Below are 12161 nucleotides of genomic sequence, written 5' to 3'. Positions count from 1 at the left end.
ACTTACTTAGGAGCAGAAGGACCCCTTGGCCATGTTCCATCTTCATTTTTCTGTTCTATCACTAACACCTGTAAATATGACACAAGAGAAGAGTGTTTTTCCTTAACTCTGAAGTTAAAATAGCTTTTTAAGGATTAGATGGATATACTAAGAAACTAAAGTAAATCTGGAATTATTTAAAGGGCAGCGCAGACAAGGTGAGGAGGTATTTGCATCTTGATTTCAAAGCTGGGTAATATAAATAGAATATAAATTCCCGGAGTTTAGAGGGGTATGTTTTCTACTTCTTTTCTATTTACAGGTTGTAACACAGTACCATGCAAAAAAAATTAGAGCTCAACAAATGGTTACAGATGTTAAACATACTGATGTACAATCTTAGATAACTATTATTACGCAAATCCCGAACACAGTGACACAGATAATTCCAAATTACAGATTATACATAATTTATTTGGGGCTTTAAAATTTGCCTTTATTTACATTATCACTGTAAATTATACAATCTTTTAATATACAGAGACACATTTGTGAAAATCAGACTCAAGTCCTTATTGCAGCATGGTTAAGGCAGACAGCAACTCTAATAAAGGTAAAGTACTGGGCAAGGCAAAACTATGCTTTATTCTAAAATATCCCAGAATCCTTCCTCTTATCTTCTAGTTTAAAAAAGTATTTCTTGGGGCAGCCCGGGTGGCGCAGCGGTTTAGCGCCACCTGCAGCCCGGGGTGTGATCCTGAAGACCTGGGATCAAGTCCCACATCAGGCTTCCTGCATGGAGCCTGCTTCTCCCTCTGCCTCTCTCTTTGCTCTCTCTCTCTCTGAATGAATAAATAAATAAATCTTTAAAAAAAAAAAAAAAAGTATTTCTTGGGCAGCCCTGGTGGCGCAGCGGTTTAGCGCCGCCTGCAGCCCAGGGTGTGATCCTGAAGACCCGGGATCGAGTCCCACATCGGGCTCCCTGCATGGAGCCTGCTTCTCCCTCTGCCTGTGTCTCTGCCTCTCTCTGTGTCTATGAATAAATAAATAAAATCTCAATAAAAAAAATAAAACCTTTATAAAAATAAAAAATAAATAAAAAAGTATTCCTTCCAGTTTTTGCTATGGGTGAGTTTGGGCAAAGAAAAGAAACTAAGCAAAAATAACAAAATTAGCAAAATAAATATGCACTTATGTCAATAAGAAGTAAATTCAAGGCACTATAAAATTGAATACATCCTAGATACTTTCAATTCTTTTTCTTAAAGTTTCAATTTTGTAACCTACTCTACATACTTTGAGCAAAATACTTTCATGGACTGTATGTTTCAGGCCATTTATAAGTTGGCATTTGAATCCTAAGCAGGTAAAATGTAAGCCTGTTTCAGAACACAACAAATGATAAAACACCCAGAAAAAAATGCATGGAACCAGGTTGTTGAAAGAGTATGTTAATTAAAATATTAAAGTTATCTTTTAAAAATTAGTATTTCCTTCATTCAAAAAACTTGTATGAAGTATATGTAGCATATAAAGAATAAGAACACTATGTACCTACTGTTACAAAGAATAAGAACACTGTGTACTTACTGTCCTATCCCTCCCTGATCATATTCTTCTCCCTTCCTATCATATACAGTTAATCATTCTCAATTTTCTGATATGATCATATACTTAGAAATTCATAAAACTAAATTTAGTGATTATAACTTCTGAAGAGTTTTCCATTAGAGCAACTTTTATGACATCTACATATGAACTACATATATGTAGAGAGAAAATATGCCCCAAAGTACATTGAAAGCTTTACAAATGTGAATACATAAACTTCATAGGCATTTGGAAGACAAATCAGTTATAAAATGAAAGACATTAGTTACAAAAAATTTCAAAGTTATGCATTTAGTAATATTGTTTATGATTTGCTTTTTAATGGAAGGTCCTAAAACTAAAGAATCAAATAAATATATCGGGTTGAACTGCAACATTTTAATTCCTAACAATATGTATAGTTAAGATTTTATGTTTTTATAATCACAGATATTGTTGAAGGCCATCAAAAATGTTAATATTCGGACCCTCCCGCCGAGCTGCGCCGCCCTCCGCGCCGACGCCATGCTCCAGTTCCTGCTTGGATTTACTTTTGGCAACGTGGTTGGAATGTATCTGGCTCAGAACTATGACATACCAAACGTGGCTAAAAAACTAGAAGAAATTAAAAAGGACTTGGATGCCAAGAAGAAACCCCCTAGTGAGGCGAATTCCAGCACTGCCTTTTGGATACATTGATTCTGCTGTTCTTGAGGGCCTCCTTATCATCTGAACCAGAAGCTTTTGTTTTAAATTCCAGCCTCAACCATTTTTCTCTCTGCTAGATCCTGCCTTGCCTGAGAGCACAGATGGGGCCAGAAGTTAAGAACCACCCTTTCCATCTTCCTCACCTCATCCCTTCTTCCTCCCAGCCACTTGAGAAGGCCTGACTGGAATTATGGTGCTAGATTAGTAAACGTGACCTTTAATTAGTAGTCTCTTCTTTATTCTTTGGAATTTCTACTCTTTTCTAAAGAAAAATTGATGAGTTTTGTATAGCCGATCAGACATAAATAATGCTAATTTCACAGTTTAGCAATTATAATGGCTGTTTAAACATTTGGTACTAAATTATGTTGTTTTTTTTTGGGGGGGGGAGGGAGTTAACTTTTTAAAATTGTATTTGAATTCAGTTTGCCAACATACAGTATAACATCCAGAAATTAGATTGTTTTAAAGTCCTTAAAAAAATTTTTTTTTATTTAAATTTATTTTTGATTGGTGTTCAATTTGCCAAAATATAGAACAACACCCAGTGCTCATCCCGTCAAGTGTCCACCGCAATGCCCGTCACCCAGTCACCCCCACCCCCGCCCACCTCCCCTTCCACCACCCCTAGTTCGTGTCCCAGAGTTAGGAGTCTTTCATGTTCTGTCTCCCTTTCTGATACTTCCCACTCATTTTTTCTCCTTTTCCCTTTATTCCCTTTCACTATTTTTTATATTCCCCAAATGAATGAGACCACATAATGTTTGTCCTTCTCCAATTGTAAAGTCCTTAAAATTAAAGCCCAGAAACCAGTTAAAAAAAAAAAAAGTTAATATTCACTCCTTTATTTAAATATTTTTTTTTCAAATATATTATTTTCTAACTAAAGTTTTGCTCATGGTTAAAACTTTCAAGATGAAAATTTTTGGGGGGTAAGGGGACAGGGTAACTAACTGGGTGATGAACATTAAGGAGGGCATGGGATATAATGAGCACTGGGTGTTACATAAGACTGATGAATTATTGACCTCTACCTCTGAAACCAATAATACATTATATGTTAATTAATTTAATTTAAATAGAATTTGAAAAACAAAAAATAATTTTTAGAAAGGTTTCAAAATTTAATTATGTGTGTGCATGTGCGCGCGCATGCATGCACACACACGCTCTCTTTAGAGAAAGAGAGACCACCATTTTTGGAGGGAAATTCTTCAATAACGTATCTTTGTTCAACTTTCTTATGTTTCATTTTACTTTCAGTATCAGTAAAAATTTTAAAATGTCCACAGTAGGGGCACCTATGTGGCTCAGCTGGTTAAGTGTCTGACTTGATTAAGCCCACATCAGGCTAACCCCTCAGTGGGGAGGTCTGCTTGCCCCTCCCCTCTGCCTTCCCCCCACCAAATAAATAAATAAATAAATAAATAAATAAATAAATAAATAAATAAATAAATAAATAAAATCTTTAAAACAATTATTGTTGACATCAGTGTTATGACACAAGTTGTTTAAAAAAATCAAGAACAGAGGAAATTAATTTTTAGTAAATGCCTATTATACGTAGGCATTGTCACATATACATATGTATTGTATTAGGCTATAAAAACAGTGGTTTTCAGACTTATTTTAGCTATTAGAGTCTTTTTTTTTTTTTAGCTATTAGAGTCTTAAGTGACATTTTTTAAAGGTTATTTATTCATGAGAGAATAAATATTAAATAAATAAATAAGTAAATAAATAAATACTTTCTGAGAGAGAAAAGCAGAGACATAGGCAGAGGGAGAAGCAGGCTCCCTGCAGGGAGCCCAAACCAGTACTCGATTCCAGGACTCCGGGATCACAACTTAAGCCAAAGGCAGATGCTCAACTACTTAGCCACCGAGGTGCTCTCTTAAGTGAAATCATACAAAAAACTTTTATCTATTACAATCAAAATTAGAGTTAACTTGATTGAAGCTGGAGTAAGGAACTTGGAACTCTCATGGTTAGTCAATACTCCCCTCCTTAGCCAGCCAATTTCCTCTTTCACTCCTTAGTTACCACATGTAAGTCTTGAGATAGTTTCAGGAGTACAATTTGGAATACAAAGAATCATTTCTTTAAAACTTTTCAATGACTGAGCCTATGTAATGGCTTTTATTCTATCCATCATGTATATTAGAAAACTGAGGCTTAGAGAATTTAAGTATTTAATGTTCTTGATAGGAAGGCATTTATATGATTGCAGGGGACAGTAAATTATTTTAATAGGAAGGTTATATGTCCTTAAGAACATCTGACCGTTTGAAATAATGTTTTAAATAGCATGCTTTAAATTTTCTAGATTTTGCAACAGTTATTTTCTGACTGATGGTAAGTGAAGTAAACATTATCCTGGACTTTTCTTTTTTTTTTTTTCTTTTTAAGATTTGTTTTAGAGAAAAGAGAGAAAGAGAGAGAAAGAAGAGGGAAAGGCAGGAGAGAGAGAGAATCTCCAGCAGGCTCCCCACTGAGGGCAAAGCCTGTTGCAGAGCTCAATCTCACAACCCTGAGACAATGAACTGAGCTGAAGTCAGATGCTTAACCGACTCAGCCACCAGGCACCCCTGTCAGACAGAAGAAAATAAAACAGAAGAAAAATAAAAATCTTCATATATTGGAGCACCAGGCTCTGTGTTAGGTACTAAAAATAAAAACAAAAATAAACAGGGATCCCTGGGTGGCTCAGCGGTTTAGCACCTGCCTTTGGCCCAGGGCGCGATCCTGGAGTCCCGGGATCGAGTTCTGCGCGGGCTCCTGGCATGGAGCCTGCTTCTCCCTCTGCCTGTGTCTCTGCCTCTCTCTCTCTCCCTCCAAGTCTATCATGAATAAATAAAAATTAAAACAAAACAAAAACAAAAACAAAAATAAACAGACACAAAGTCCAACTAAAGCAAGGAACTCATAATCTAGAGGGGAAGCTCAACATATAAATAAAATACAAAATGAATGACACAAACGACATATACATAAATCATTGTGAGGTTAAGGGAGTAATTTTTTTCTCCTAAGTAAAAAACTCCTTTACCTCAAACAGATATTGAGAAAAATAGATCAGGAAAGGCTGAAGAGATGATGTGACATTTGAGCTGGAATCTGAAGAATGACAATCTGATCTGGTTAGACTACATGATAGAATGGAAAGGTTAATTTGAATATTTTGATGTTTAAAAAGACTTTACTGGATGGATGCAGGCACTGGGAAGAAGGGTTCAACAGGCAGATGGAATAACACAGATGGAAAGCACAGGAGTTGGGAATAGCACAGTATGCTTAGGGAACTATAAGCAGTTCAGTTTGGTATTGTTGAGTATGGGTCATGAGGCAAGGATAATCTAAAGATGCTGGAAAACTAGCCTAAAAGGTCAAACCTTGATTTGCATGCTGTGTTAAGTGCCTGAACTTTATTCTATAAACTGTTAGGGAACCAGGAAAAGTTTATAGTAAGGCTTACATTTTAGAAAGAGTGTTCTAGCAGAAATATGGAAGACTGAGAATGGATATGCAAAAGACTAGATGCAGGGGACCTGGTAAGACACTACTGAAATAAAGGTTTGAGAATAGAATAGAGAGACTAATTCAAGAACTTGCTGATTGTGTCTAAATGTCTTCATTTCCTAACACATTCATTTCTTTCGAATGTATTATAAAGACACACCAAATTGGGGGTTGATACCTTACCAAGGGCTGGTAAACTACAGTTCACTTAGCTCAGATTGCTTTTGTAAATGAAGCTTGTTGTTTACATATTGCCCATGACTACTTTTGTGTTATTATAATGGCAGAGTTGCAGTTGCGACAGAGATCATAAGGGCTACACAGCCAAAAATATTTACTATTTGATTCTTTACAAAAAGTTCGTTGACCCATCTTATTATATTAGCTGGGTTTTTGATGGAAAATTTCTTTTTAAAAAGTAGGTTATGCCCAAGCTCAAGGAGGAAACCCAAAAGTTATTGGTAGTGATCAGCAGGAACAGGGATGAGTTACAAAGAGGAAGCCAGAGACAGTAGAGCCCATTATAGATTGTCAAGATATTCCCAAAGTTTGTGACTCCAAAAAGCTTCATGTATGGTATGCTTAAAATAAACAGTACTGCTAAACAATACCTGTCCTTGGTATAAACCAGCATCCTGAATGGTGCTGTCTGGCTTATTCAGTGGTTCAAATGTATTACTCATGTATTTGTTCCACAATCTGGTCTCCTTTTCATCTGGAATATTGAAGATTTTTCTTATTTCCTTTTCAATTGTATCTAGATTTAAAGGAGGAAAGATATATAAATATAATAAATATTTTAAAATATACCACATAGAGCTAAGTGCTCACCAGCATAAAAATCCTAAATTTAAAATAATGAAATAATAGCAAGAACAGATGAACAACTATGCAGGACATATATAAAGAACAATAAAGACAACCTGGTGTGCTTTTAAGGAACAAAATGGTAATTATAACTCTGACAGATAATTACTTGGGGAAACTAAGATCTCTCAAGAGAGAAGAGTTCAATCATATAACCCTACAGTATAATTTATATTATAAGAATAATCTTAACTTTTTACACATTATAAATTCAATATATTTTCTGAGGATATGTTGGACTTAGAAAAAGTATGAGTCAGAGATGCTATAGATAGAAAATATTTTTACCGTAATATAACCAATTTTAGGATAATTTATATTAAATTGAATATTACTTATAGTTTAGATAGTTAACTAAAATTAAGTAGAATATATGGACACAAAGGAAAGTGCCTTTTTAAAAAGATTTTATTTATTTATTCATGAGAGACACACAGAGAGAGAAAGAGAGAGAGGCAAAGACAGAGGCAGAGGGAGAAGCAGGCTCCATGCAGGGAGCCCCACATGGTACTCGATCCCGGGTCTCCAGGATCACACCCTAGACTGAAGGTAGTGCTAAACCACTGAGCCACCCAGGCTGCCCCAAAAGTGCCTTCTTTGAAAGGATCTCTGTACTGATAAAAATTTGTTTTCACAGAAAAATCATATATTTTCCTCATTTCTAAATCAATTATTTGAATGGAAAAAGTCTTTTTTAAACTGGAGTAGTTATAAAGTAAGACACAGAAATACCCACATATTTGAGAGTAGAGATGTAATTAAGTTTCAGCGTGATATAGTTAAATGAATCTTCAAAATTTTTAAACATGAGAAAGAGATATTAGAAAATATATTTTTTTAGAAAATATTATTATACCTGATGAATTCTAGTCAATAACTTGCCTACCTTAGACTCAAGAAAATGGTAAAATACCTTATGACATATGATGAAATATAAAATACTTCTACATTTTAGAATACCTGGTTAGTTTGGGAAAGAAACATTATTTATTACATACTAAACCTATTAACATACATTCTCTGAAGAAACCTTAAATCATTAAGTCCTACATCATTAAATTTAGTCTAATAATACTATTTATGTTCTACTTAGCAGTTGAAGTTCTTTAATAGTCTTACAGTAAATGAGATTTTGATTAAGACATTAAATAGGAAATTTTATAGTGTATCTGAAAACTTAGAGCAAATTAGCCAGAATATTTAAATAATTATATAATAAATATGCTAACAGGACTGTTTTCTATTTTAGCAGACTGATGTTTTTCTTTTTGTCCTTTTTATTCAAGTGTAAATATATACAGAAAAATGCACAGGTCATTAGAATAAAATGATAAATTTCCAAAGTGGACACACCTATGTATTCAGCACACAGATGAAGAAACGGAACATTATGTAGGAAGGAGGCTAGAGGAAAAGCTGAGGAAGGGAGGTCATTTTAGCCTTTCTAATAAAAATGAGTACTTTTTTCCTGATTGCACATATAATTCTTGCTCGTTGCAAAAATTCAGGAAATACAAATAAAAATGTCTACAGACAACCACTGTTAACATTTTGATATTTCTTCTTTCAGACATTTATCTATTAATATATAGATATTTACATACATAATACCCAATACATAGACACATACGGGAATTTCCTCTTCATTGAGTTTCGAAGCTACTTACATATTGCGTAAGAACATTAAAGGCAGAAGAAAGGAGTGTAAAGGGCCCTGAGGTGAGAATATATCTGGCTTCTTTTAGAACAGCATGATGCACCAATGTGGCTAAAGTGAAATGAGCAAGGTGGAAATGAGATCTTTATGTAGAATCTTGTGAGCTATGAAAGTATTCCATTTTATCTGAGTAAGAAGAGAAGAAATTGAGGAGTTTTGAACAGAGAAGTAGCATAATCTGGTATTTTAAAAATTCACTTTTGGGCAGCCTGGGAAGCTTGGCGGTTTTAGCGCCGCCTTCAGTTCCAGGGCGTGATCCTGGAGACCCGGGTATGAGTCCCATGTCGGGCTCCCTGCATGTAGCCTGCTTCTCCCTCTGCCTGTGTCTCTGCCTCTCTCTCTCTCTCTCTCTCTGTGTGTGTGTGTGTCTTTCATGAATAGATAAATAAAATCTTAAAAAAAAAAAAGATTTAAAAGTTCACTTTGCTGCTAGTGAAAAACTGCAGAATGTCAAGGTAGGAGACTAGGCTCCTACGGCAATCAAAACTGAGGAAGAAACAATGTTAAGTGGTCAGACTAAGAACAGATTCTGAAGGGAATGCTTATAAGATATGCTGCTAGATTACATGCAAGGTGAGAAACAAAAGAAAATCTGAATGATATCAAGGTTTTTAGTCTGAGCCACTGGAGGAATACAAGTGGCAATTACTCAGATGGGGAAGAATAATAGGTAGCAGATTTGTGTGTATGGAGGGGGAGGACTTTAGTTTCATACATGTTATATCTTGAGATTCCTATCAGACAGAAGTAAAGCTACAGAAAGACTGAAGCTGGAATATAGAGTTCTGCGCAACAGATATAAATTCAAAAGATATCAATATGCAGAAAGTATTTAAAAAGCTAGGACATGGAAGGAAATCACCAAAGAAAAGAGGAAATTCAAGGACTAAGCATGGCAACACCCTGATGTTTTGAGATCAGAAACATGAAGAGGATGTTTTCAGATTCTCTGAGAAAATGCAGGCAGTGAAAATCTGTACCATGGAAGCCATGTAAAAAGAATTTATTTCTAGATGGAAAAGTGAATAAATATGTTAATTTTTGCTGGCAGGTTAAGAAAATGGAAGCCTGAAATTACCATTAGATTTATCAATGTAGAAGTAGTCAGAGACCATCATAGAAGCAGTGCCAAGGGAGTGGTAGGTCTGAATGTCTGATGTAGCAGAGTCAAATGAGAATGGGAGGTAAGTGGTAGCTAGAAAGCAGGATGTTCAAATTGAGATCCACCAAGTGCAGTTACAGATAACAGCAGTGTAGGGTATAGCTAGATAACTGATGACTGAAGCTGGAGACAGATAAAGATCGCCAGAGTTGAGAAAGTCAAAGTACTGAGAGTGTGTGTATATTTTTCCATATGTGAATCTGACTCTCTCAAGCAGTTAATGAAAAGCTTACGGAGGTAGAAAAATATTAATTCATATAATAAAAATAATTGTTGTGACAAGCACTTCCAGTAAGAACATTCAATAAGTTAAACAATTCTATTAATAAATTTTACATAAATATAAAGCACTGTTCAATAACTTTTATAATAAAAATTATTTTTTCAGTGTATCCCTAAAGAAAAAATAAAAACCAAATTTTGTATTCCTTATTGGAACATGTTCTATACCCAAATATGTAAATTTAAGGAGAAAAATACTCAAAGGCAAGATATTTTGGCTCTGAATGAGGTAAATTATTTGGCTCTTGCCTATGACAACTATCTTATAAGTCAGTGTAGTATTAGCTGAAAATGAGACATTTTATTAATTTGGAGAAAACAGGTACTTCTATTTCTTAATTCTATTTATGTAACATTTAGCTATGTTTTATGCACATAAGTATTTGAATCATTTTTAATCAAGATGAGACCACAGAGGAAAATATGCATCCCATGTTTCCTTTCTTATTATCCAATTTTTTATTATTTCAACACTCACTTCCTTTAGAAAAACAAAATCAGCCCATTTAAAGTTTGTGCAGATTGTCTAAGGTGGCAACTAAGAGAGTGTGGAGTTCAAACATTGACTCTTTCACTTAGGAGCAAGGGTGAACCTAAGTTATTTAACTTTCCTAAGCCTCGACTTCATCACTTATCCAATGAAGACACAGTATTGTTGAGGTTTAAATAACAAATTTCCTGAGAAGTGTCAAAAACACAGTAAGTATTCCATAACTGTTAAGTACTATAACTATAATCATGAGGTCTCTAAAATTCCCAGTTTGATTTCTGCAAAATCTTTTGCTTAAACTAAGAGCAAATTTGCTCTAATACAGACTTTTAAAAACTAAGACCTACAGTAAGAAACCGTGACCAATATACACGTGTTGCTATTTTCTACTGATATTTTCCATTTTATTCTTTTTACTCTCAAAATATGTAATGACCACCCAGTCTTGACAAACATGGCTCTAATTCAGTTAAAAAAAAACTTTAGCTGTGCAAAAATTCAGTTCATTCACAACTTTAAGGTATATATTCAATGTATGTAGCTTTTAAAGTATTAGTAAATTTAAACTATGTTGATTAAAATCTATGCAAATCATACAGTTTTTGAAGCAGAGATTCTTTATAAACCACCTATTTCCTTGACAAATTCTTACTACTTTATGCTAGAACTCTATAATGCTGGTACTGAATTCAGAAATTAAACAAGCTGATCTTCAAATAAGGAGTTAAAATAATTATTCAGTGAACTACTCTTCTAAAATAAGATTTCTGATTGTCTCACATTTATAATTTTTCTATAGAAATGAGCTAAGGAGAAAAGGAAATATGTAACTTTTAAAATAACTAGAAAATGTGATCTGTATGAAGTATTTTAAGTAGCTTCTCATTTATATTATAATTTGCTCAAAATTTCAGATTAGTTTTTGATTTAATTTTGATAGACCACCTTTGTTAGACAGGTGATTCTTATTGTGCATACTTTAATATCATGATTAATGGTTTTATACATATTGAAAACTTGCAGTTTTTAGTATATAGAAATGTTTTATTTTCCTGAATATGTTCCACATATCTAGAAATTAAAAAGTTAAGCAATTATACATGTTAATACAATGATATTTATACATGGAATTACTAATATTTTAAGCATTCATTTTAGAAAGATAAGTTTACTAAACTGCATTGCCAACCTACAAATATTCTAGGAAAAGAGGGGGAAAACAGAAAATTCCTACATAATATTATATTTGGTAAAACATTTAGGATTGACCAAGCACTGGGTATCAAAGAATGGTGTTATTTCATGAAAAATACTGGTTTATAAGGATCTTCTGCTGTGAAATGGGTAAGTGGTGAAAGTCAAAATTAAGTATTTTTTTACTTTTAACCAAAGTATACCTAATGATTGGTTTCAGCAAAGAAAGTTATACATAAATTTGTTAATCTTTTTCTTGCTGAGAAGTTCTAGATTAACTGCTATGTCTCCACTGTTTACACTTTCCAACATCAATGTTCTTAACCAATAATCTTGTTTTCCAAAAACTTTATTTGAAAATATGTATATTTGGTAATTCTTATTTTGAGCTGTGATTTATCAAACGGTACTGCAATTTTTTATTAAACGCATAATAACTTATTTTTAAAAATCTCATTCAACATATTCTTTTTTTTTTTCATTCAACATATTCTTGATCTTAAACTAAAATCTGGCTTTTAAATACAATAAAAATACATATATTTCAATAAATACTTATATGTATAGATACATAAATATATAAGTATATGCAGATATATAAATATACAGAGGGGGTTGGATACATTTCTATTTGGGATGGTAATTTCCTAACC

General features: G+C 33.7%; 2 protein-coding genes across 9 annotated transcripts in view; one reads left to right on the top strand and one right to left on the bottom strand.

The window, feature by feature from the left end:
• The window catches only part of USP15 (ubiquitin specific peptidase 15), a 122905-nt gene that overhangs the window by 68334 nt on the left and 42410 nt on the right, over positions 1 to 12161 (bottom strand). For all 8 annotated transcript variants that reach the window (XR_007413343.1, XR_007413344.1, XR_007413346.1 and 5 more), the window contains exons 5-6: positions 6408 to 6553; positions 7 to 68 (exon numbers count right to left, since the gene is read on the bottom strand). Coding sequence is in view for 5 of the 8 variants with exons in the window: in XM_025476763.3 (XP_025332548.1) it covers positions 7 to 68; positions 6408 to 6553 (208 nt within the window). In the remaining 3 variants the exon portion in view is untranslated. The remainder of the gene's footprint in view (positions 1 to 6; positions 69 to 6407; positions 6554 to 12161) is intronic.
• On the top strand, positions 2033 to 2628 carry LOC112677935 (short transmembrane mitochondrial protein 1). The gene has a single exon (XM_025476774.3). The coding sequence runs from the start codon at positions 2095 to 2097 to the stop codon at positions 2266 to 2268; it is 174 nt and encodes a 57-aa protein (XP_025332559.1). The 5' UTR covers positions 2033 to 2094; the 3' UTR covers positions 2269 to 2628.

The sequence above is a fragment of the Canis lupus genome, chromosome 10 (assembly GCF_003254725.2).
Source record: "Canis lupus dingo isolate Sandy chromosome 10, ASM325472v2, whole genome shotgun sequence".
Lineage (NCBI taxonomy): Eukaryota > Metazoa > Chordata > Mammalia > Carnivora > Canidae > Canis > Canis lupus.
Note: the sequence above shows the minus strand (reverse complement) of the source record. Positions and strands in the feature narration are given on the sequence as shown.